At 35.3% G+C, this 21,819-nt stretch overlaps 11 protein-coding genes across 13 annotated transcripts; 2 read left to right on the forward strand and 9 right to left on the reverse strand.

The window, feature by feature from the left end:
* Window positions 1-365: 365 nt before the first annotated feature.
* Window positions 366-2,052, forward strand: LOC6650999. Of its 2 annotated transcripts, XM_002073813.4 has the most exons (4): window positions 366-512; window positions 565-1,419; window positions 1,484-1,700; window positions 1,762-2,052. In XM_002073813.4, the coding sequence occupies exons 2-4, from the start codon at window positions 568-570 to the stop codon at window positions 1,953-1,955; spliced, it is 1,263 nt and encodes a 420-aa protein (XP_002073849.1). In that variant the 5' UTR covers window positions 366-512; window positions 565-567; the 3' UTR covers window positions 1,956-2,052. The 2 variants fall into 2 exon arrangements, with proteins under 2 accessions (XP_002073849.1, XP_023035763.1); XM_023179995.2 differs by having other exon boundaries at window positions 366-1,419.
* A 66-nt stretch (window positions 2,053-2,118) lies between these two features.
* On the reverse strand, window positions 2,119-3,564 carry LOC111519399. The gene is made up of 3 exons (XM_023179994.2): window positions 2,957-3,564; window positions 2,357-2,885; window positions 2,119-2,303 (listed from the first exon to the last, which is right to left on the reverse strand). The coding sequence occupies exons 1-3, from the start codon at window positions 3,515-3,517 to the stop codon at window positions 2,119-2,121; spliced, it is 1,275 nt and encodes a 424-aa protein (XP_023035762.1). The 5' UTR covers window positions 3,518-3,564.
* Window positions 3,565-3,730: 166 nt separating this feature from the next.
* Window positions 3,731-5,127, reverse strand: LOC111519523. Its single transcript, XM_023180811.2, has 3 exons — window positions 4,558-5,127; window positions 3,970-4,492; window positions 3,731-3,915 (listed from the first exon to the last, which is right to left on the reverse strand). The coding sequence occupies exons 1-3, from the start codon at window positions 5,086-5,088 to the stop codon at window positions 3,731-3,733; spliced, it is 1,239 nt and encodes a 412-aa protein (XP_023036579.1). The 5' UTR covers window positions 5,089-5,127.
* A 634-nt stretch (window positions 5,128-5,761) lies between these two features.
* On the reverse strand, window positions 5,762-7,160 carry LOC111519423. Its single transcript, XM_023180331.2, has 3 exons — window positions 6,630-7,160; window positions 6,042-6,564; window positions 5,762-5,987 (listed from the first exon to the last, which is right to left on the reverse strand). The coding sequence occupies exons 1-3, from the start codon at window positions 7,158-7,160 to the stop codon at window positions 5,803-5,805; spliced, it is 1,239 nt and encodes a 412-aa protein (XP_023036099.1). The 3' UTR covers window positions 5,762-5,802.
* LOC6651718 lies at window positions 7,109-9,141 on the reverse strand. 2 transcript variants are annotated; one of them, XM_023180330.2, is made up of 3 exons: window positions 8,467-9,141; window positions 7,878-8,406; window positions 7,109-7,222 (listed from the first exon to the last, which is right to left on the reverse strand). In XM_023180330.2, the coding sequence occupies exons 1-3, from the start codon at window positions 9,022-9,024 to the stop codon at window positions 7,167-7,169; spliced, it is 1,143 nt and encodes a 380-aa protein (XP_023036098.1). In that variant the 5' UTR covers window positions 9,025-9,141; the 3' UTR covers window positions 7,109-7,166. The 2 variants fall into 2 exon arrangements, with proteins under 2 accessions (XP_023036098.1, XP_002073853.1); XM_002073817.3 differs by lacking the exon at window positions 7,109-7,222 and adding an exon at window positions 7,257-7,817 and having other exon boundaries at window positions 8,467-9,024.
* Window positions 9,142-9,283: 142 nt separating this feature from the next.
* On the reverse strand, window positions 9,284-10,686 carry LOC6651719. Its single transcript, XM_002073818.4, has 2 exons — window positions 9,575-10,686; window positions 9,284-9,507 (listed from the first exon to the last, which is right to left on the reverse strand). The coding sequence occupies exons 1-2, from the start codon at window positions 10,656-10,658 to the stop codon at window positions 9,323-9,325; spliced, it is 1,269 nt and encodes a 422-aa protein (XP_002073854.1). The 5' UTR covers window positions 10,659-10,686; the 3' UTR covers window positions 9,284-9,322.
* A 315-nt stretch (window positions 10,687-11,001) lies between these two features.
* LOC26528868 lies at window positions 11,002-12,456 on the reverse strand. Its single transcript, XM_023180813.2, has 3 exons — window positions 11,899-12,456; window positions 11,306-11,834; window positions 11,002-11,241 (listed from the first exon to the last, which is right to left on the reverse strand). The coding sequence occupies exons 1-2, from the start codon at window positions 12,454-12,456 to the stop codon at window positions 11,721-11,723; spliced, it is 672 nt and encodes a 223-aa protein (XP_023036581.2). The 3' UTR covers window positions 11,002-11,241; window positions 11,306-11,720.
* Window positions 12,457-12,933: 477 nt separating this feature from the next.
* LOC6651720 lies at window positions 12,934-14,843 on the reverse strand. The gene is made up of 2 exons (XM_002073819.4): window positions 13,298-14,843; window positions 12,934-13,231 (listed from the first exon to the last, which is right to left on the reverse strand). The coding sequence occupies exons 1-2, from the start codon at window positions 14,379-14,381 to the stop codon at window positions 13,047-13,049; spliced, it is 1,269 nt and encodes a 422-aa protein (XP_002073855.2). The 5' UTR covers window positions 14,382-14,843; the 3' UTR covers window positions 12,934-13,046.
* Window positions 14,844-15,737: 894 nt separating this feature from the next.
* LOC6651721 (uncharacterized kinase-like protein D1044.1) lies at window positions 15,738-17,101 on the reverse strand. The gene is made up of 2 exons (XM_023180817.2): window positions 16,015-17,101; window positions 15,738-15,955 (listed from the first exon to the last, which is right to left on the reverse strand). Exons 1-2 carry the CDS (start codon window positions 17,093-17,095, stop codon window positions 15,771-15,773), a joined length of 1,266 nt encoding a protein of 421 aa, XP_023036585.2. The 5' UTR covers window positions 17,096-17,101; the 3' UTR covers window positions 15,738-15,770.
* A 547-nt stretch (window positions 17,102-17,648) lies between these two features.
* LOC6651722 lies at window positions 17,649-19,046 on the forward strand. Its single transcript, XM_023180818.2, has 2 exons — window positions 17,649-18,728; window positions 18,790-19,046. Exons 1-2 carry the CDS (start codon window positions 17,660-17,662, stop codon window positions 18,978-18,980), a joined length of 1,260 nt encoding a protein of 419 aa, XP_023036586.1. The 5' UTR covers window positions 17,649-17,659; the 3' UTR covers window positions 18,981-19,046.
* Window positions 19,047-20,163: 1,117 nt separating this feature from the next.
* Window positions 20,164-21,756, reverse strand: LOC6651723. The gene is made up of 2 exons (XM_002073822.4): window positions 20,607-21,756; window positions 20,164-20,538 (listed from the first exon to the last, which is right to left on the reverse strand). The coding sequence occupies exons 1-2, from the start codon at window positions 21,715-21,717 to the stop codon at window positions 20,339-20,341; spliced, it is 1,311 nt and encodes a 436-aa protein (XP_002073858.1). The 5' UTR covers window positions 21,718-21,756; the 3' UTR covers window positions 20,164-20,338.
* Between the last annotated feature and the right edge of the window lie 63 nt (window positions 21,757-21,819).

The following is a 21,819-nucleotide window of genomic DNA, read 5'->3' on the forward strand; positions in this document are numbered from 1 at the left end:
AAACGAAATATTTTCAATCAACAGAAAGAAATGTGATTAAGAGTTTTAGATTTGTGTTTTTATAACTGCTTTCTAGATTTTCGTAATGAATTTAAGAAATTTTCTATATTTATATTAAGAACTGACTTCAGCTGGTTTGGCAAAGTTTTAAAAGGGATATATCCTGGACTGCTTAAATTATTGAATATTACAATACTTGAAATATTTCTTTCTTAAGTGGATGTGGAAGACTTAAAAATTTTTAGATCCGTGAATCTGGCTTTAAAGACATTTTCAAGTGTTATTTTCTTCTGACTATATAACCTATTAACCCGTTGAGATTCAAAGCAAAAGGGTATGAAAACAGAGAGAGCTTTTACATATTTCGAATAGGTATAGCACGTGAGACACATGAAAAGCTTTTCTGTTCTCTTTGGTTCCACAATCTCATTCTCTATCCAACTGGCATAGCCCTCACTTGCTTAGTCCGCTCAGCTGCTTCTGTTTTTAAGAAATTTTTTTCTCGCAGTCAGGTGACTTGTGGTAAATTGGAAAAAAATTAAATTTATAACTGAAATTGAACAGGAAATGGGTACCGGCACGAAGAATTATCAGGCTCCTGAATGGTTGACGGCTGAATTTCTACAGGATGTGCTTAAGGAGCACTTTAAAGAGGAGTCCCAGGTGACAGTAAGCGATTTGCTGGTGAAGAGTGTCCAAGTAGGCGATGTGGCCAATGGATTTGCCAGCGAAATGCATCGGGCCACCTTTAATCTGCAGCGCGGAGAGACGGCAAGTAAGACCAAATTTTCGGTAGTTGTAAAGGATCATCCTAAGGGACAGACTGGAGCAGTGGCCCAGCGAAGTAAACTATTTAAGCGTGAGATTTTGGCATATAAAGAGGTGTTGCCCCGTGTCCAGCAATTGCTCGAATCCATTGGTGATAAGACAAAGATTGCCCCCGATTGTTACTATACCACGGAAGTGCCAGAACCCTTTCTCATTTTGGAAGATATGCATTTAAAGGATTTCGTAAACTTTGAACAAGGACGACTACTCAATCTGGACTATGTATTGCCGACCATTGAAAAAATAGCCAAGCTGCATGCTTGTAGTGCGGTAATTGCTCAGCAAAATCCCGAAGTTTTGGAGTTCTTTAATGAGGCACCCATTTCGAGAAATCCCGATCGCCGAGACTTTTTGACTTTCTTTCCCGTGAATATCCGATGTGTGGCAGAGGAGGTAGCTCATTGGAAGGGCTATGAGGAAATGACTGAGAAAATGTTTAAACTGGCTGAAAATGTACTCCAGAGGGCGCTGGCCATGTTTGAGCAGGGCGAGAAACAACCATTCCGAGTCTTTAATGTGACAGACCTTTGGATTAATAATCTTATGTTTCACATTAACAATGAGACCAAAGAACCCGATGATGTGATAACGGTAAGCAGCTATTACCTTTGTTTTTTTTTTGATGAATATGACTTTAAAATTATCTTCTTTTTAGCTTGATTATCAATTGGCCTATGTGGGCTCTCCAGCAATCGATCTAAACTATTTTCTCTTTGGTTCGCTCAATGAGAATGTACGTAAAATGCATTACAAATTTATAGTTAGGGAATATCATCGAGTACTGCAGCAAACTCTGGAAAAGCTTAACTATACCGAGCATATACCAAGCCTAAAAGAAATCCATATTGATGTGATTAATAATAGTTTAATGGGTAAGAATATAGAATCAACAACTCATTGATTTTCATAATACTTTTAATTATTTTTGCTTAGGTGTAATTGCTGCCACTTGTCTTACACCCTTGATCTTCCGTGAGGGTGCAGGTTTCGAAAACCTTGAGGATCTAAACTCTCGCACTGAGCTTGGGGATCGTTTTCGCCGGGAAAACGTTGAGAATCCCAAATATCGAGCATTTTTGCAGCGCACCATTAAAGAATTCGAACTTTCCGGCTTTTTGGATCCCTAGATCCATATAAAAAAAAATATTCCTTGGGCTTCCAAAATAGTCAATAAGAAATTTGTTAAAGTATTGCAAATATAAAATATATATACTATAAATAAGATCCCATTTCTGTTAGACTCTAAAGGTGGAGTCAACAATAGAATCAAGTCAAATACCTGCTTAATTATTATAGATCATCAAAATAGCCCATGCTCTCAAATCGGGGTAATAATATTTTCAAATCTTCAATATATCCATCTAAAAGATAACATTTACTTCTATCGTCTGCATTTTGTAGAATGTTTGTCGCCTCGAAATTCTTAGATCTAACAGCCCAGACCAAGGGTAAGAATGTGCAGATCATGAAAAAATCTAAAAATACGAAAAATAAATTAAAGAATTTGTAATATCTATTTTAAACTTACCAAAATATTTGTGACGATAGATTTGCTGCCAAAATCCATCTAATGTGGGTAACTCGGCTTTATAATCAATCTTTTGCAAAGTTTCTAGCAAAGTGGTAAAGTAATAGTTTAAAAGATTTCTCCAATCGTTTGAACGTTGCTCGGGTCCCATCAACAAATAGATGGAATAGATAAGATCAATAGTTATGGGACACAAATTGGAAATTTGAAAATCCACCAGCATGACATCCTCCAATGCTCCAGAGTTCTTATTGGGCTTAAATAACATGTTCCTTAGATGATAATCACCATGAGATAATACATAGTAGGTATCTTGTCGTCGATTCACTCGATATTCCACCATCACATCTTTCAAACGTTTCAGATAGACACCCTTTATCTTCTCAAAGTAAGGCTTATATTTGCTTAGTTCAGGCACTTTATCGAACATTGCCAAAAAAGGAATCATTGCGTCAATAATGAATGGGTCTTTAGAAATATGCGGTAAATCAAATAAACCTCGATTGTAGTCCTCTAAAAATTCAGGTTGCTGATTCAGAAAGAACGAAACATACATAAATAATAAAGTAGATTCATTACAAATGTTTTTTTTTTCATTACCTCATTTTGTATTTTCATGCTTACTGCATGCCACTTGGCCAACTTGGTGTAGGCTAATTGTAATTCTTTCTCTGTAGCATCACGTTCTCTTATCACACTATAGCCCATTGGCAAAAGATCGTCCATGATCAAAACCGTCCGGGGCTCGACACTGTGATAGATGCAAGGCACGAAAAGTTTCGTCTTGTCACCAGCAGCCTGAAGGATTTTCTCAAATTCGGGTAACACTCGACTATAAATTCCGATTTCTGTTTCGAAAATGTTAGAACCGCTTAACATTTCCTTCTTGTGACCTTCTTCTTCGGGCATAGACTTGACGATCAGCGATTTGGTGAACGTTTCGTTTCCCCTTTTATATTCCACTTCAGTTCGGAACATCACACTGGCATAGTGATCCCCTTTGGCACTAGCTGGTAAATTTTTCAGACTTACAACTTTTAGTTCCGCATCATTTTCATAGTCTCTTAGAACTTTTGTAATAAATTCATCGTTAAGCCACATAGGACTCTTTAATTCATCTTCATTATATAGATCGTGGATATTGTCTTTATTATCTGTCATATTTTTTTGTTATGTTTCTACCACACAGCAATGTGTTCGAGTCAGAAGAATTTAGGCAACTGAAGCTTTTTGAAAGTTTTTAGATTTTACAATGAAAAGTTCCGAGCTTGTTATAAAGCTTCACCATGAGCACTATCCAGCACTGGTGGAACATAAACATGTACTCAGAATTCTAGCAGTTATTCAAAAGATGTTCAATATTTCATCAATTTATTACAGATTTTTAAAGTAGCCCAATTTTTCGAATCTGGGCAACAATTCTTTTAACTCATTTACATAACCATCTAAGCGATAAGATTTGCGGCGTACGTCTTCATTCCCAAACAGCTCCGCAGTCTCAAATGCTTTTGATTTAAAGGCCCATGCAGTAGGTAAGATTGTTGTGACTAACATGAATTCTGCAAAAGAAAATAATAGAAAGGGATACGGTTCTTCTTTTAAGGATGACTTACGAAAATATTTGTGTTTACGAATTTGCTGCCAAAATCCATCTAATGTTGGCAAAATTCCTTTGTAACAAATCTTTGTCAAATTCTCCAACAGACTGTCAAAGTAAAAACTTAACAGTTTATCCAAGTTACACAAACGATCTTCGGGTCCTATTAAAGTGTAGAGCGAGTAAAAAAGATCAATGACTATGGGTGACACAGTACATAATTGAAAGTCCACTGGAATGCAATCATCCACTGCTCCATTCTCCTTATTGTACTTGTACATGATATTTCCAAAATGAAGGTCCCCATGGGAGAGCACATAGTAGCTATCCGGTTGTCGATTGATCCAATACTCTTTCATGACAGCTTCCAGATCTTGAAGATACGTCTCTTGTATCTTTTCAAAGTATGTTTTGTATTTGGTCAAGTCGGGCACTTCATCCAATAGTTCGCGGAAGATAGAAATGTTACTTGTAAGATTAACATTAAATGTTGGCATATCAAATAAGCCATGTTTGAATTCCTTTAAAATTTCAGGTTGCTGTTTGTTGAAAATATAAGATGTTTTTATAATGTTTTGATTTTCTTGGGATTTTCTTTACCTACCTCATTTAGTATCTTCATGCTAGCTGCGTGCCATGTGGCCAGCTTTGCGTATACGCAACGTATTTCTTCATGCGTAAAATCACGATTACTTATCAAATTATAACCCAAGGGCAGAAGGTCTTCAAATATCAACACTTTTCTCGGCTCCAGGCTATTATATATGCAGTTTGCATTAAGTTTCGTATTGTCACCCGCTTGTTGAAGAATTTCCTTAAACATTGGCATCACTTTGTCATAAATTCCAATTTCTGTATCAAAAACATGCGATTCAGATAACATGTCTTTCATGTGACCTTCTTGTTCGGGCATTGCTTTCACAATTAAAGACTTAAAGAATTTTCCATTGCCCTTTTTGTATTTCACTTCCGCTCGGAACATCACACTGGCATAGTGATCACTTTTGCTACATGCTGGTGAAACTTTTAGTTCCAGCACTTGGAGTTCTGATTCACTTTCATACTTTCTTAAAACTTCTGTGATGAACTCTTCACCAATCCACGTTGGTAGATCATGGTATTTATTATCTGTCATTTTTAGTTATGCTCTTACTGTAGAGAAATCCGCTCCAGTTAGAAGAGTTTTGGCAACTGAAGCTTATAGTATATATACTAATACTATATATACTTTAAATTCCAGTAACAAAAGTGTTAAGCTTTTGGGCCGGATTATTCTCTTCTACTTCTTTATTTAATGTCTAATATGTGAGACCTTGACAGAGCAGAGGCTGCCATATACATATGCATAAATATAAACTCTTATAACAATACGAGACTAAAAATTTGTAACAAATGGATCATTCAGAAAGATTGGCAATTCCAATAAACCATATTTAAATTCCTTGAGGAATTTAGGGCTCCAATTGTTAAGAAGAGAAAAATGGCTTATATATGGTTATGTGATCCCCTGCACTTACCTCATTTAGCAGTCATTTGGCCAACTTCTGGTAACATCGAGATCACGTATTTGATTATAACCCATTAACATCAAAACCTGCAGTGGTTAATAGATGCAAGGCACAAGAGACTTGTCACTATCGCCCATTTCTTGGAGAATTTTTTCAAATGCAGGCAACACTTGGGCATAAGAGCCCAATTTTGTTTAATATATATATGAGATTAGCTCAACATATTCCTCTTGTGACATTCCTGTGCGGGCATTGATTTGACGACGATCAGCGATTTGGTAAACGTTTCGTTTTCCCTTTTATATTCCACTTCATTTCGGAACATCATAATATTTTATTTATTACAGATTTTTAAAGTAGCCCAATTTTTCAAATCTGGGCAACAATTCTTTTAACTCATTTACAACACCATCTAAACGATAAGATTTGCGACGTACGTCTTCATTCCCAAACAGCTCCGCAATCTCAAATGCTTTTGTTTTAATGGCCCATGCAGTAGGTAAGAATGTTGTGAGCAACATGAATTCTGCAAAAGAAAATAATAGAAAGGGATACGGTTCTTCTTTTAAGGATGACTTACGAAAATATTTGTGTTTATGAATTTGCTGCCAAAATCCATCTAATGTTGGCAAAATTCCTTTGTAACCAATCTTTGTCAAATTCTCCAACAGACTGTCAAAGTAAAAACTTAACAGTTTATCCAAGTTATACAATCGATCTTCCGGTCCCATTATAGCATATACCGAGTAAAAAAGATCTATGACTATGGGTGACACAGTACATAATTGAAAGTCCACTGGAATACAATCATCCACTGCTCCATTCTCCTTATTGTACTTATACATGATATTTCCAAAATGAAGGTCCCCATGGGAGAGCACATAAAAGCCATCAGGTTGTCGATTAATGGAATACTCTTTCATGACAGCTTCCAGATCTTGAACGTACGTCTCTTGTATCTTTTCAAAGTATGTTTTGTATTTGGTCAAGTCGGGCACTTCATCCAATAGTTCGCGGAAGATAGAAAAGTTACTTGTAAGATTAATATTAAATGTTGGCATATCAAATAAGCCATGTTTGAATTCCTTTAAAATTTCAGGTTGCTGTTTGTTGAAAATATAAGATGTTTTTATAATGTTTTGATTTTCTTGGGATATTCTTTACCTACCTCGTTTAGTATCTTCATGCTAGCTGCGTGCCATGTGGCCAGCTTTGCGTATACGCAACGTATTTCTTCATGCGTAAAATCACGATTACTTATCAAATTATAACCCAAGGGCAAAAGGTCTTCAAAGATCAACACTTTTCTTGGCTCCAGGCTACTATATATGCAGTTTGCATTAAGTTTCGTATTGTCACCCGCTTGTTGAAGAATTTTCTTAAACATTGGCATCACTTTGTCATAAATTCCAATTTCTGTATCAAAAACATGCGATTCAGATAACATGTCTTTCATGTGACCTTCTTGTTCGGGCATAGCTTTGACAATTAAAGACTGAAAGAATTTTCCATTGCCAGTTTTGTATTTCACTTCCGCTCGGAACATCACACTGGCATAGTGATCACCTTTGCTACATGCTGGTGAGACTTTTAGTTCCAGCACTTGGAGTTCAGATTCACTTTCATACTTTCTTAAGACTTCTGTGATGAACTCTTCACCAAGCCACGTTGGTAGATCATGGTCCTTGTTATCTGTCATTTTTGATTATGCTATTACTGCTGAGAAATCCGCTCCAGTCAGAAGAATTTTGCCAACTGAAACTTTTAGTAAAATGTTTACGTTAAATTCCAGTAGCAAAAGTGTTAATCTTTTGGGCCTGATTATTCTCTTCTACTTTTTTAGTTTATTTCTAATATGTTAGCCCTTGACAGAACAGAGGCTGCCCATATACATATATACATATATAAACTCTTATATCAAAACGAGATTAGGCGTATTCTAAGGTTTTTTTCCAACTACAGTCAGGGGATTTCTTTTGTGATTATCTTAATTACATATTTAATTATATTTAATTATTGGGATGAAGCACTGATTTACGGTTCGTGACTTTCAATAATTGCATGTTAAGAGTTGAATTCAAATGCATAATGAGATTAATAACAGGTCTTTAGTAATTTTGCAGGTGATTTAAATGAAATATTGCCGTTTTTACTACACTTTAGGTTCTTCATTAAAGATTATCAAAATAGCCCAATTTCTCAAATCTAGGCAGTAGTACTTTTAGATCCCTGATATAACCATCTAAAAGATACGTTTGTCGTCTAACTTCGTCTTTCTGTAACAAATCTGTCACCTCAAATGCTTTGCTTCTGACAGCCCATGTTATTGGTAGCATGGTAGAGACCAACATAAAGTCTGTAAATATTGTAGATAAAATAGCTTCGACTATCTTTGCTTTTTTATATAATTACTTACCCAAAAATTTTTGCCTATGGATTTTTTTCCAAAATCCATCTAATGTCGGAAATTCTCCTTTGTAATTGATTTTCCTTAGATTTTCCAACAAACAGGTAAAATAATAATTGAGTAGCTTATCCCAATTATCTATACGAAGCTCGGGTCCCATTAACATGTAAATAGAATAGGTTAGATCCGATGTTATGGGTGATAAGTTACATATCTGAAAATCCACTAGCATGCAGTCATCGACAGCTTCAGTTTCTTTATTATGCTTAAACATGATATTTGCTGAATGGAAGTCACCATGGGAGAGCACACAGTAACTATCTGGTTGGCGGTTTTCCCGATATTCTGTCAAAATAGCTTTTGCTTGTTGAAGATAATTGTCTTTTATCTTTTCAAAATGAGGCTTGTATTTGCAAAATTCAGGCACTTTATCCAACATATCGAGAAAAGAGGGCATGCCATTTGTAACAAATGGATCATTCATAAACGTCGGCATTTCAAATAAGCCATATTTAAATTCCTTGAGGAATTCTGGGCGCTAAGAACAGAAAAATTGCAATTTCCGCTTATGTCTGATTAAGTGGAACCCTGCACTTACCTCGTTTAGCACTTTCATGCTAGCTGCATGCCATTTGGCCAACTTTGCGTATACGCAACGTAGCTCATCCTGTGTAGCATCGCGATCGCGTATTAGATCAAATCCTATTGGCACAAGATCCTCAAAGATCAAAACCTGGCGAGGTTTTACACTGTGATAGATGCAAGGCACAAAGAGTTTGGCAGTATCACCGACTTCTTGGAGAATTTTTTCAAATGCGGGTAACACTTTGGCATACATGCCAATTTCTGTTTGAAATATATGAGTTTCGCTCAACATATTCTTCTTGTGACCTTCCTGTTCCGGCATTGCTTTGACTATCAAAGATTTGAAGAATTTCCCTTTGTCTGTTTGATATTCCACTGAACTGCGGAACATCACGCTGGCATAGTGATCCCCCTTTTTCGTTGCTGGTGAGTTCTTCAAATCAAGTACTTTCAATTTTGGCTCTTTTTCATATTTACTGAGAGCTGCTGCTATGAACTCAGCATTAAGCCATTCCGGGGCTTCTAGCTCATCAGCATTGTACTGATCGTTTTGGCTTTTATCTTCTGCCATATTGCTTGTGTACTGAAATGTGTTTTCAACAGTTTTCGCAATTTATTTCTTTTATCATTAAGCTTTTGACCAAAGCTTTTGTCCCATACTCAAAAGCACTCTCTCTCAATCGTAAAGATTTTTGTGAAATAACTAATTCTCTTATCGTCCAATTGTTTGTTGGCAATCTAATAAATTTGCAAACATTACAAAAATTGATAATAGTTTAAACAGTTATTGATTGATTAGATACTATTTCACTTTTAGAGAACAATATAACTACTATAACTAAATAATTCATTTATTAATTGCTTCATTTTTAAATACCATCAAAATAGCCAAGCCTTTCAAATCGTGGTAGTATGATGGTCATATCCTTCACGTAGCCTTCAATCTGGTAACATTTTAGACGAGCTTCGTTATTTTGCGCCACCTCACCAAAATCAATGGTATTTGACTTCATAGCCCACATCATTGGCAAGAATGAAGTGGCCAAGAAAAAGTCTGTAAATAAATTTTAGATATTTTTGTAATTACATATTTTTAAAATCGGATCCAACAAAAATCTTACCAAAATATTTTGATCGATGAATTTGCTTCCAAAATTCTTTTAAAGTGGGAAAATCACCTTTATAGCCAATTTTTTTCAAAGTTTCCAACAGGGTGGAAAAATAATAGTTTAAAATATTTTCCCACTCTTTATTCCGCTCTTCGGGTCCCATCAACATGTATATGGAATACACAATGTCAACAGTTATAGGACACAGATTACAAATTTGAAAGTCCACAAGCATACAATCCTGAAGATTTCCTGTTTCCTTATCGTGCTTAAACATCATATTTCTAATATGGTAATCACCATGACAAAGCACATAATAGCCATCATCACGAGGATTCCTTCGATACTCTGTCATGAAATCAGCAAGTTTTTCAAGATAATTCCCTTTCATCTTCTCGAAATATGGTATATATTTGGACAACGATGGATGCTTATTCAGAAATTGCAGAAAGTTATCCATTCCTGAGGTAACCATTGGATCCTCCATAAGATTGGGCAATTCGATTAAGCCATGTTTGTATTTTTTTAAATACTCCGGTTCCTCGTTCTGGACTTTCATGCTAACGGCATGCCATTTGGCCAGCTTTGAGAAGGTAGAATGTAGCTCCTCAATAGTTAGTTCACGATTCCGCATAACACTGTAACCTAGTGGAACCAAGTCATCAAATATTAAAACCTGCCGCGGCTCCAAACTATGATAGATACAGGGCACATAAAGTTTCGTCTTATCTCCCACTTCTTGAAGTATTTTCTCAAATTTTGGCAACACATCGCCGTACATGCCGATTTCCGTCTCAAACAAATGTGATTCATTTAACATATCCTTCTTGTGACCATCCTGTTCAGGCATTGTCTTCACAATTAGCGACTTGGAGAATTTTCCCTTTCCTGTTTTGTATTCGACTGAAGTACGGAACATCACACTTGCATAATGATCTCCCTTGGCACTGGCAGGTGAAATTTTCAGATCAAGTACTTCTAGCTGCGACTCATTCTCATATTTGCTTAGAACTTTTGCAATGAATTGCGCGTTAAGCCATTCGGGGGCCTCCAATTCATCCGCGTTGAATTGATCGCTGTTATTATTTTCCGTCATTGTGTCACAAGCAAACTGTTTCGTATACAATAGTTGTCGAATCGAGCGAACTACTAAACCTTTATATAGTCGAGTCTGGCATTTGCATTGAGCTTTATTCAAAAGCTTTATGTAGTATTTCGATTTTTTTTTTTGCAATTCTGTTGGGTTTATCAGAAATTTCACTGAACGAAAACAAAAATATTTGTTATTCCTATCTCATAAGAAATGCTTTTAAGTTCTATGCGATTACAGAAGCACTTGTCAAATCAAATGAATAGAATCATCAATTCGCTAGGCGGTTTTCTTGAACTTTAAAACAATAAAGCAAAGATAATTGATAACGTAATTTATCAAGGTCGTTTATTTAAATCAGTTAATTTGTGTTGAATCATAATTTATAATCGGCGACTCTTTTATTGCAAGTCATCGAAATAGCCCAATTTTTCATATCTGGGCAGCAATACTTTAAGATCATTAAGATAACCATCTATGTGATAAGTTTTGTGACGTACGTCTTCTTTTTCTATCAAGTCAATAACTCCAAACCCTTCTGTTCTTACAGCCCATGTAAGAGGCAAAAAGGTTGTAACTAACTGAAAATCTGCAAATAAAAAAATTAAATAGAAGTCCCTGTTTTTTCTTTAATGTTGACTTAATCAACTTACCAAAGTATTTGTGCTTATAAATTTGCTGCCAAAATCTATCTAAAGATGGGTAAGTTCCTTTGTAACCAATTTTTTTTAGATTTGCCAACAGACTTTCAAAATAAAATTCGTATAGTTTATCCCAGTTGTAGAGACGGTCTTCGGGTCCCATTAGAGTGTAGAGCGAGTAGATTAGATCAATGGTTATGGGTGACAAATTGCATATTTGAAAGTCCACCAGAATGCAATCATCGACTGCACCAGTCTCTTTATTGTACTTGTACATCATATTTCCTAAATGAAAGTCCCCATGGGAGAGCACATAGTAGCCATCGAGTTGCCGATTGGTTCGATACTCTGTCATGGCAGCTTCCATATGTTGAAGATAATTGTTTTTCATCTTTTCAAAGAAAGGTTTGTATTTGGCAAATTCGGGCTATTCATCCAACAATTTAAGAAAAGCCGCCATGCCACTTGTGACAAAGGGATCACTAACAAAGGTTGGCATATCAAATAAACCATATTTGAATTCCTTGAGGAATTCCGGTTGCTAATTGTGAAGAAAAAGATTAATAACGGTATTTTTTCGCTTATATGTAAACCTTTTAACCTACCTCGTTTTGTATCTTCAAGCTAGCTGCATGCCATTTGGCCAACTTCGCGTATACGCAACGCACTTCTTCTTGAGTAGCATTACGATTACGTATTGGATTATAATCCAAGGGCAAGAGATCTTCAAATATCAATACTTTTCTTGGCTCCAGGCTATAATATATGCAGTTGGCATTTAGTTTCATATTATCACCAGCCTCTTGAAAAATTTTAGCAAACTCTGGCAATACTTTGGCATACATGCCGATTTCCGTTTCAAAAATATGCGATTCACTCAACATGTCCTTCTTGTGGCCTTCCTGTTCGGGCATTGCTTTGACAATTAAGGATTTGAAAAATTTCCCCTTTTCTGTTTGATATTCCACTGAAGTGCGAAACATGACACTGGCATAGTGATCTGCCTTCTTTGTCGCCGGTGAATTCTTTACGTCTAGCACTTTTAACTTTGGATTGTTTTCGTATTCAATGAGAACTTTTGTAATAAATTTCGCGTTTAGCCATTCAGGGGCTTCCAGCTCATCAGCATTGTACTGATCGTTGTTGGTATTGTCTTCCGCCATTGCGTGTTTTAACTGAAGTATTCTTGAACAAGTTTGCGCTATATATAGCGAGTTGGTTACAGAGCTTTTTGGGCTAAAGCTGGTTTATACATTTTTTTTTTGTGAATCAAAAAGTTTATCAGTAAATATACCTAACCTATCAACATTAATATTACTATTATTGTAGTAAAACCATATCGAAAAGATAATCTAAAATATTAGACTGTCTTAACTTGTTCAAGGGGTGCCTTACGACAGAATGATGACTAATAAAAATGTTTGAACAAAATATTTTATGGCTCATTTGGGGGGTGGCATAGTAATGAAGAATACCTTTAATGCTTGAAGTATGTAACATGTGTGTACATAAATATATTTACTCCAATGCCTCAAATATTTTTTAACAATTACAATGTTTATTAATAAATTAAATAATTATTAGAAAGTTTTAGCAATTTCTCATGATTTGTTTTTCAAGTAAATTATCCCAAATTAACCTTTTGTATGTATGTAAAAAATTAACTTATTTATTGTCTAGTTGTCTGACTTAAGCATATTAGGAAAAACGACAAACATAACTTTTAATCTTAACAACTATTAATGTTGTAACTTTACAGGTTGTCAAAGTAGCCTAGACTCTCATAGCGGGGTAATAATTTGCTTAATTCGTCAACATATTCTTGAATTTGGTAACATTTCAAACGAGCCTCGTTACTTTCAATAACCTCAATTAAGTCAAGGCTCTTTGATTTAATGGCATACATCATGGGCAATAGTGTAACAAGCAAGAACAAATCTGCAAAAATAAGACGATTATTTAATATATATGTATAGTATAATGGGCGCTAGATGAAAAACTTACTGTAATATCTACCCAGATGAACTTGCTTCCAAAATCCATTTAATGTAGGAAATTCACCTTTATAATCTATTTTCTTGAGGGTTTCTAACAAAACTGAGAAGTAATAGTTTAATATGCTTTCCCAATTGTTTAATCGATCTTCAGGACTTAGCATCATGTAGGTGGAGTATATGAGATCCACACCAATGGGACATAGATTACAAATTTGAAAATCCACAAGCATGCAATCCTCAAGCTCTTCTGTTTCTTTGTTGTGCTTGAACATCATATTCTTGAGATGGTAATCTCCATGACAAAGCACATAATAGCCATCATCACGACGATTCCTTCTATACTCGGACGTATAATCGGCAAGTTTTTCCAGATAAACCGCTTTTATCTTCTCAAAAGGCGATGTGTATTTGGCCAAATTGGGATGCTTCTTGAGGAATTGCACAAAGTTATCAAATCCCGTGGTAAGCATTGGATGTTCCAAAAAGTTGGGCATTTCGACTAAGCCATGTTTGTATTCTTTTAAATACTCTGGCTCCTCGTTCTGGATTTTCATGCTAACGGCATGCCATTTGGCCAGTTTTGAGAAGGTAGAATGTAGCTCCTCAATTGTTGGTTCACGATCTCTTATAATAGTGTAACCCAGTGGAACCAAGTCATCAAATATTAAAACCTGCCGCGGCTCCAAACTATGATAGATACAGGGCACATAAAGTTTCGTCTTATCACCCACTTCTTGAAGTATTTTCTCAAATTTGGGCAACACTTCAGTATACATGCCGATTTCAGTTTTGAATATGTGTGAATCACCCAACAAATCCTTTTTGGCACCTTCCTGCTCGGGCATTGTCTTCACAATTAGAGATTTGGAGAATTTACCCTTTCCCGTCTTGTATTCTACTGAAGCACGGAACATCACACTTGCATAATGATCTCCCTTGGCACTGGCAGGTGAAATTCGAAGATCGAGTACTTCCAGTTGCGTCTCATTCTGGTATTTGCTTAGAACCTCTGTGATGAATTGTGAGTTAAGCCATTCGGGGGCCTCCAATTCATCAGCGTTGAATTGATCGTTGTTATTATTTTCTGTCATTGTGGTGATTTAAAAATGCAGGATATACTAATCGTGGAAACAAGTTAACGACTGTGCCTTTTTATAGGTTGTTCTGTGTCTTTATTCGAGCTTTATTTAAAAGCTTTGTCCCATGCACTATTTGTAATTTATTATTAAACTGACGGGTTTTTGTGAAATTCAAACATTTATCAAAAGCTCTTTTGATACCAATTTGTCAACAACATGGGGAAAAAGAACGTATAGAAAACGGATTTGTAGGTTTGAACAGACTTAACCTTTATAGTTGTGGAAAAAATTTTGTTTATCAATTCTGATTGGTTAATGCTTTTCAGAATGTGGCCAAATGTTTAAATGTAAATTTAGAATACTTCCTCAAACAGGCCAAACTGAATTGACAGTTCTATATGTATTATGGTAGTATAAAGAATACTTATAAACAGTTCTTTAGTGTCTTTATTTATTTTGTCTGCTAGCGTTGAATTATGCTTACGAACTGCCTCTCTGCTCGCAGACAGAGTAGTTAGAGAGTTGGATATTCGACAATCAAGAGAGCATCTTCGCTTGCAAGGCAGAGCGAGAGATGTTTTATGAAATCAGAGAGTGAGGAATCTATATCAATAGTTATAACGGTGCTTAAACAGTGGTTGCAATACCACTGTTACTTATGCTGTGGACACTGGGCCTACTACAGTATGAATGTACATATTCTTATCCAACTTTATAGTACTGTACAGTAGTTTAGAGTAGTCAAAAAACTCTTATAATTTTTTGCTGTTCAGTATATCCACTTGTTCAGAATAAGAGAATATAATATTACGTCAGTTGACACTCGGCAAACATCAATTTCCAAAGCTTTTTAAATTTGTTTTAAAGTTTTATCCATTTCGGTAGATAGTGCAGTATCCGCGGCTTTTTAATTACTAAAAACTTAATTAACTATAAAGCACCGATAATTTGGCTAATCATATAAATAAATATACCTCTTTTAGTATAAAGAATGAAATAATAGTTGAAATTGGCATCGATTTGGTCATTTGTAATCAATCTTTAAATGTTCGTTTTGCAATCAAAGAATTCAACTTTATCACTGTTCTAATGATCCCAGTTTACAGAATTTTCGAAATCAAACACATATACATATCTAATTATTTTTGCTTTAAAGGAAGCAATGAGCTTTTCGTTTCAGATTCGAATCTTTATATAGTTATAAACGACTTAAGTATTTAAATTGAGGGAAGATTCAAACTTTAAATTTTGTATGCCAGATTTACCAGGATTCTTGCCAAATTAAATTAAAATTTAAATTAAAATTCAGTTTTATAAATAAGCCAAGCAAAACCAATGAATTTTCGATTATTTGTAAAATTACAACTATTTTATTTATTATTAAAAATATTAATTTTAGTTTTAAAGATTTTCAAAATAGCCAAGCCTCTCGAATCGAGCTAATATAATGCTCATATCTTCCACAAGTCCTGGAATCTCGTAACATTTCTGGCGAGACTCGTTTTTCTGAACCACCTCAGATCTATCAATGCTTTGTACCTTCATAGCCCAAATCATAGGCAAGAGTGTGGAAACCATGAAAAAATCTGTAAATAATATTGCAATTAAGTAATAATATTATTCACCCATATGTTTGAGTACTTACCAAAATATTTTGATCGATAAATTTGCTTCCAAAATCCATCTGAAGTGGGAAAATCACCTTTATAGCCAATTTTCTTCAAAGTTTCCAATAATATGGAAAAGTAATAGTTTAATAGATTCTCCCAATCTTTAGCCCGTTGTTCTGGGCCCATTAACATGTAGATGGCATATACAACGTCAACAGTGATGGGACACAGATTACACATCTGAAAGTCCAGAAGCATGCAATCTTGAAGATTACCTGTTTCCTTATCGTGCTTAAACATCATATTTCTAAGATGAAAGTCCCCATGACAAAGGACATAATAGCCATCCGCACGACGATTGTTGCGATGCTCTGTCATGTAATTATATAGGTGTTGCAGATAATTCCCTTTCATCTTCTCAAAGTGTGGTATGTATTTGGCCAAGGTGGGGTGACTCTTTAAGAATTGCAGAAAGTTATCCATTCCCATGGAAACCATTGGCTCTTCTGCAAAATTAGGCATCTCTACCATTCCATGTTTAAATTCCTTCAAAAAGTCTGGTTCCTCGTTCTGGACTTTCATGCTAACTGCATGCCACTTGGCCAGCTTAGACAGAGAACACTGCAGCTCCTTGAACGTTGCTTCACGACCCCGCATTACTTTGTAACCAAGTGGAATTAAATCATCAAATATCAAAACCTGACGAGGCTCCATATTCTGGTAGATGCAGGGCACATAAAGTTTCGTCGTATCACCCACTTGTTGAAGAATTTTCTCAAATTTGGGCAATACTTTGCCGTACATGCCAATTTCCGTTTTGAAGACCGGTGCTGCGCTCAATATATCCTTTTTGTGTCCGTCCTGGTCAGGTATTGTTTTGATAATCAGCGATTTGAACAATTTGTTCTCCCCTGACTTGTAATCGACTGAAGCACGGAACATTACACTTGCATAATGATCTCCCTTGGCACTCGCAGGTGATATTTTCAGATTGAGTACTTCTAGTTGAGGTTTATTCTCATATTGGCTCAAAACTTTGGTAATGAACTCCTTGGTAAGCCATTTTGGGGCCTCCAATTCATCAGCGTTAAACTGATCATTACTATTTTGCTCCATTATTTGTTCTACTTAAATAAGCTGACTATCGATGAGGTGCACAATTTGAGCCTTTTATACTTAAGGTTGTCACTTTAAACGAGCTTTTTTTTTAAGCTTTATATAGTATTTGCAATTTAATATATAATTAATGTAATACAAGTATTTACTGAAAAGGAGGCGATAAATACTCAAGAGAATTTTGGAGCAGGCAGCCTAACATAAAGAAAACTGACAACTAAAAATTTTGTAATTTTATAGCAATAAAGTTTACACCTTTTTTTCCACTTGGAAAATGATTTGAAAATTAATTTTTTATTTGTCATTCCGCAATGTGACATTTTAAATTTTAAACTCATTAAGAGGCATGAGTTTTATTGATAACCGACAAAAAAAAAACTTAAATTTCATGCTTACGAGCATTTCACAACTCGCTGAGCTTTAATAAAGCTCATTCGAAAAATATATACATACATATATAAACCTCTTGAAACTGAATTGAGCATGTAGTTTATTTCGCAACACAGACTAGTGCATATCCAAACATACATACATATAGAGCGGGAGATAATGACAGATACTAATATGGAATATAATAAAGATGAGCTAGAGGCTCCCAAGTGGCTTGACAAACAATTTTTCACTAAGGTTCTTCAAAGAAATGGAGAAGAGAAAGATTTCAGTGTGCTGAAAATTAAATTATCGCCAGCCAGTGTACAGGGTGATCACTATGCTAGTGTTATGTTTCGAGCATTGATAGAATATCAAGTTGGCCAGAAGAAGCAATCAATAGCTTTAATTATTAAGACAATGCCTGAAGAAGAGGGCGTAAAAAAAGAATTTCTCGGTGAAGAGTCGAAAATTTTTCAAACCGAAATTGCCATGTACACTAAAGTTTTACCCAAATTTGAGAAAATTCTTCAAGAATCTGGAGAGGATACAATTCTTAGTGCTAAATGCTTGTATCATAGCTTAACACCACGAAAAGTAATCGTACTTGAGGATCTCCTGCCACTGGGATTTGAGGTAGTGCGTTATAGGGACTTCAGTCAAGACGAATTACAGGCTGCTCTGTCCAAATTGGCCAAATGGCATGCTGTCAGTTACAAAATTCTACAAGAAGAACCCGAAACACTGGACGAATTGCGTTACGATATAACGAATACAATACCCAACTTTTTGGAGCAGGATTTCGTAACTGATGGTCTTACCAATTTCATAAATATGCTGGATTCTATTGACAGTTTGAAGAAATACAAAAAATACTTTGAGAAAATGCAAGGAAATTTAGTTCAGCACTGGGTCAATATTATACAAGAATATCGGGCAAATTTCCAATCGGCTAACTATTATGTCCTATGTCATGGAGATTTTCATCGAAAAAATATGATGTTCAAGAACAATAAGGCAACAGGAGAAATAGAGGCTTGTATGCTGATTGACTTTCAGTTATCCTATCTTGGGCCCATGACCAATGATATCATCTATGCCATATATATGTTATTTGAAGCCGAGCATCGTAAAGACAAACAAGATGAATTGATATACTTTTACTTCAAAGTGCTGGAAGAGACACTAAATAAGATTGAATTTCAGGGAAAAATGCCAAATTTGTTGGAATATCGTCGTCAACTTTTCCAAAATAAATACAATGGTAAGTAAATTTTGAAAATAGTTTTCTCCCGCATCTGTCTAATTCATAAAGTTTATTCTAGATTTCTTTTTGATGACCACTTTTATGCCTGCCATTATAGCCATGCACAAGGAATATGTGGATTTTGGTGATCTCAGTGTAAATCCCAAAAAACGTACTGAATTGTACTATAAGAAAGATTACCAAGAAGAAATTAAAATTCTCCTGCCACGCATGCTGCATCTAGGATACTTTGAAGAACTCGAAAATTAAGAAAACAACTAACAAACAGAACAAGACTTACTTTAAAGACTTAAATTTAAACATAAAATCAAGTTATTCAAAACAAAATTCATCAATAACAAAGTGGTAATATAAATATTTATATTTTCTCTCTGTTAAATATATGTAAATATGTATTTGTTGAACCTTTTTTCTCTATTTCTCTTTTTCTTTCACTCTCTCTCAATCGTTTTCTATGAATTGAAATATTTGTATTTTTAAAACTAGAGCTTTTTAAAGCTTTGCTGAGTGTCAGAGTGACTATAATTTAGTCAGTTTGTCATAATGATATAGCAGAACTGGGAAGCCCATTCATTTTCTGTCAGACACATATAAGTACCAGGTTTACTTTAGCCGCGCTAAAGTTTGTATACCCTAATTAGGTTTTCAGTTACTCTTTGCCTTATAATCTGCCAAAGAACAGATAGAAAGAAACTTAATCCGACCTAGATCAAATTTTGGAGTATATTTTGATTTCTTAATTGCTTACTTATGTGATAAATTCATTCGATTATGTATCCTTCGATAATAATTGTTTTAACAAATAATTAATACGATCTCTTTGCAAGAATTCTACAAATACTAACTAGACAGAATGATTAAAGTATTATTATTGGTCAAGTATTTCTATTTCCAGATATTGATTTTATTGTCAACAAAAATAAAAGTCGCTATTGCTGTTGGTTTTTAATGGCAAACTTTTTAAATTGCGTTTATTTAAGCATGTGTAGTGCAACTCATTATCTTTTAAACGTTTGTGTTTGTTTAAGTAGAGTGTTTCGGTTATCGCATAAAGTTCATGGTTATATTCTATTTAGAAGATAGCAACAGAAACAAATACAGGTACGTAGTCGACGATTTAGGAAGACTACGGACTAATATCGTTTTAATACAATTCTTGTGAATTTTGCAGAATTTTAAAAAATAATTTTTGCTGATTCTACCTACTTTTCTCATACTATATTTAAGCCAACTTCTAAGCGATTTCAAAAAGTCATTTCTGAATTTTATAGACTTTAACATTGGGCAACTAAAACTTGGATATATAAAATATGAGCTTCGACGACATTTTTGAAAAAAATTTTACAAAAATTCACCAACATTTTTGAGGTGTTAATGCAGTAAAAAAGTAAATTGCAGAGTTACAAAGTTTAGAAATTTTTAACATTTTTTTAAACTTATTTTTATGATTCCACCCATTTTCCTTCAATTTTTAACAGATCCAATTAAAAAAGAATATATATATTTATTCAAATAGTAAAATAAAATATTTAATACAAGAATCTTTTTAAGTCTTACAGAAAATTAAAACAAAAATCGAACCTATTTTATGTATATCACACTTGCTATTACTGATTAGCATCAAGTAAACCCTTTCGATCATAGACTGCCAATAGCTCTTTAAGGAGTCGCTGCGTTACAGGATTAGAAAGACAGGCGTCCTTAAAATTAAGAGCCCGTTGATTGTTTTCCATTAGGGCGTTAAAATCGGCATCCTCTGTTTCCACATTACGATGAATTGGAAAGATAGTGCAACTTGTGTGCATGGCTGTAAATGATACATAAAAAGACTATGACTATCATGTCCAAAGAAAAAGGTAGGCTAAGATTACTTACCATAAAATTCCTTTGTTTGTATCTGGTGACGGAATCGAACTAAACTGGGAATATTACCATTGAAGCGAAGTTTACGCAAGGTAGCCGAAAATATATCGAAATAGTAACGAATGAGATCTTCCTGATGATGCAAATGTAGATCCCATTGCAGGGAAGAGTTCAAGAAATAAAACAAATCAATGGCAGGAGATCCCCATGCGGAGTATTGAAAATCTATAATTATGACGTCCAAAGGCTCTCCAGATGCCTTGTCGTATTTGACCAGGACATTGTTAGTCCAAAGATCTCCATGAGCCAGGACATTGATATGAGATTGCGTAACATCAAAGACCCGTTTACCCAGTTCCATATAAATGGGCAACAGAGATTCCAATTTCTCAGCATATTTCTCATAGCCCGGCCATTGTGAAACCCTTCGTTTAGCTGCAGCCAGAAGACCCAAAAAGCAGGGTGCATAGTTTTCAGTATGACGATTAAACATGCCGCGGTCATACGATTCCAAGGCTCCATTTTCACGTTCATTTAACACCGCTGAAGTGGCATGCATCTTGGCCAGCTTTCGGAGTACAAGCCGTGCCAATTTTAGATCCAGACCCAGTAAACGATCGGGCATTACGAAACCACGAGCATTTAAATCCTCAAACACTAAGGCCGATCGATCGTAGTCTACTGTCATGGTCTGAGCAAATATTTCCTCTTCATCGTGGATCTCTAGCAGAAGGGACTTTAATTTCGGCAGTATTTCCTCATAGATCGACATCTCCCGGTTGAATATATCATAAGGTTCCATGGCTTTACGGGCAAACTCATCACCCTCGAAAGATGTCTTTAGAATATAATGTCCTGTGGCACAAGAGCCATCGCCTCGGCGAAAGTCCACTTTGAGGCGGGTAAGAACTCCACCAAAGTTCTCGCCCTTTCCCAGAGCAGGCCGCAAGTCTAGAGCCGTGATTTTCAATGCTTGATCATTGTAAAATTTCTGTAATGCATGTTCCAAATAAGTTTCGGTTAGCCAATCTGGAACGCCCGGACAATTGGAACCTTTCACGATAACTTCGCTTTCAAATTTTGGTAGGGAATCGAGAGCACTGATCAAATCCGTAACCGACATGGTGGTTTTCTACAATCCTACTAGGCTATTTCAATATCTCGAATTAAACTCAAGTTTTCTAAAGCGAACGTCTTTTATACTTAACGAAAGTGTTCTCACTTA

This window comes from Drosophila willistoni, chromosome 3R (assembly GCF_018902025.1).
Source record: "Drosophila willistoni isolate 14030-0811.24 chromosome 3R, UCI_dwil_1.1, whole genome shotgun sequence".
NCBI lineage: Eukaryota > Metazoa > Arthropoda > Insecta > Diptera > Drosophilidae > Drosophila > Drosophila willistoni.

Excerpts from the sequence above, each read along its gene's own strand:
- LOC6650999 (XM_023179995.2), top strand. The coding sequence starts at position 568 with ATGGGTACCGGCACGAAGAATTATCAGGCTCCTGAATGGTTGACGGCT. Across the intron at positions 1,420-1,483 it reads AACCCGATGATGTGATAACG|CTTGATTATCAATTGGCCTA; the intron begins GTAAGCAGCTAT and ends TCTTCTTTTTAG. Across the intron at positions 1,701-1,761 it reads GATTAATAATAGTTTAATGG|GTGTAATTGCTGCCACTTGT; the intron begins GTAAGAATATAG and ends ATTTTTGCTTAG.
- LOC111519399 (XM_023179994.2), bottom strand. The coding sequence starts at position 3,517 with ATGACAGATAATAAAGACAATATCCACGATCTATATAATGAAGATGAA. Across the intron at positions 2,886-2,956 it reads GCATGAAAATACAAAATGAG|CAACCTGAATTTTTAGAGGA; the intron begins GTAATGAAAAAA and ends TTTCTGAATCAG. Across the intron at positions 2,304-2,356 it reads CTATCGTCACAAATATTTTG|ATTTTTTCATGATCTGCACA; the intron begins GTAAGTTTAAAA and ends TCGTATTTTTAG.
- LOC111519523 (XM_023180811.2), bottom strand. The coding sequence starts at position 5,088 with ATGACAGATAATAAATACCATGATCTACCAACGTGGATTGGTGAAGAG. Across the intron at positions 4,493-4,557 it reads GCATGAAGATACTAAATGAG|CAACCTGAAATTTTAAAGGA; the intron begins GTAGGTAAAGAA and ends TTCAACAAACAG. Across the intron at positions 3,916-3,969 it reads TCGTAAACACAAATATTTTC|AATTCATGTTAGTCACAACA; the intron begins GTAAGTCATCCT and ends TTTCTTTTGCAG.
- LOC111519423 (XM_023180331.2), bottom strand. The coding sequence starts at position 7,160 with ATGACAGATAACAAGGACCATGATCTACCAACGTGGCTTGGTGAAGAG. Across the intron at positions 6,565-6,629 it reads GCATGAAGATACTAAACGAG|CAACCTGAAATTTTAAAGGA; the intron begins GTAGGTAAAGAA and ends TTCAACAAACAG. Across the intron at positions 5,988-6,041 it reads TCATAAACACAAATATTTTC|AATTCATGTTGCTCACAACA; the intron begins GTAAGTCATCCT and ends TTTCTTTTGCAG.
- LOC6651718 (XM_002073817.3), bottom strand. The coding sequence starts at position 9,024 with ATGGCAGAAGATAAAAGCCAAAACGATCAGTACAATGCTGATGAGCTA. Across the intron at positions 8,407-8,466 it reads GCATGAAAGTGCTAAACGAG|CGCCCAGAATTCCTCAAGGA; the intron begins GTAAGTGCAGGG and ends TTCTGTTCTTAG. Across the intron at positions 7,818-7,877 it reads CCATAGGCAAAAATTTTTGG|ACTTTATGTTGGTCTCTACC; the intron begins GTAAGTAATTAT and ends CAATATTTACAG.
- LOC6651719 (XM_002073818.4), bottom strand. The coding sequence starts at position 10,658 with ATGACGGAAAATAATAACAGCGATCAATTCAACGCGGATGAATTGGAG. Across the intron at positions 9,508-9,574 it reads TCATCGATCAAAATATTTTG|ACTTTTTCTTGGCCACTTCA; the intron begins GTAAGATTTTTG and ends ATTTATTTACAG.
- LOC26528868 (XM_023180813.2), bottom strand. The coding sequence starts at position 12,456 with ATGGCGGAAGACAATACCAACAACGATCAGTACAATGCTGATGAGCTG. Across the intron at positions 11,835-11,898 it reads GCTTGAAGATACAAAACGAG|CAACCGGAATTCCTCAAGGA; the intron begins GTAGGTTAAAAG and ends CTTCACAATTAG.
- LOC6651720 (XM_002073819.4), bottom strand. The coding sequence starts at position 14,381 with ATGACAGAAAATAATAACAACGATCAATTCAACGCTGATGAATTGGAG. Across the intron at positions 13,232-13,297 it reads TCATCTGGGTAGATATTACA|ATTTGTTCTTGCTTGTTACA; the intron begins GTAAGTTTTTCA and ends TTATTTTTGCAG.
- LOC6651721 (XM_023180817.2), bottom strand. The coding sequence starts at position 17,095 with ATGGAGCAAAATAGTAATGATCAGTTTAACGCTGATGAATTGGAGGCC. Across the intron at positions 15,956-16,014 it reads TTATCGATCAAAATATTTTG|ATTTTTTCATGGTTTCCACA; the intron begins GTAAGTACTCAA and ends TATTATTTACAG.
- LOC6651722 (XM_023180818.2), top strand. The coding sequence starts at position 17,660 with ATGGAATATAATAAAGATGAGCTAGAGGCTCCCAAGTGGCTTGACAAA. Across the intron at positions 18,729-18,789 it reads TTTCCAAAATAAATACAATG|ATTTCTTTTTGATGACCACT; the intron begins GTAAGTAAATTT and ends AGTTTATTCTAG.
- LOC6651723 (XM_002073822.4), bottom strand. The coding sequence starts at position 21,717 with ATGTCGGTTACGGATTTGATCAGTGCTCTCGATTCCCTACCAAAATTT. Across the intron at positions 20,539-20,606 it reads ACAAACAAAGGAATTTTATG|CCATGCACACAAGTTGCACT; the intron begins GTAAGTAATCTT and ends TATCATTTACAG.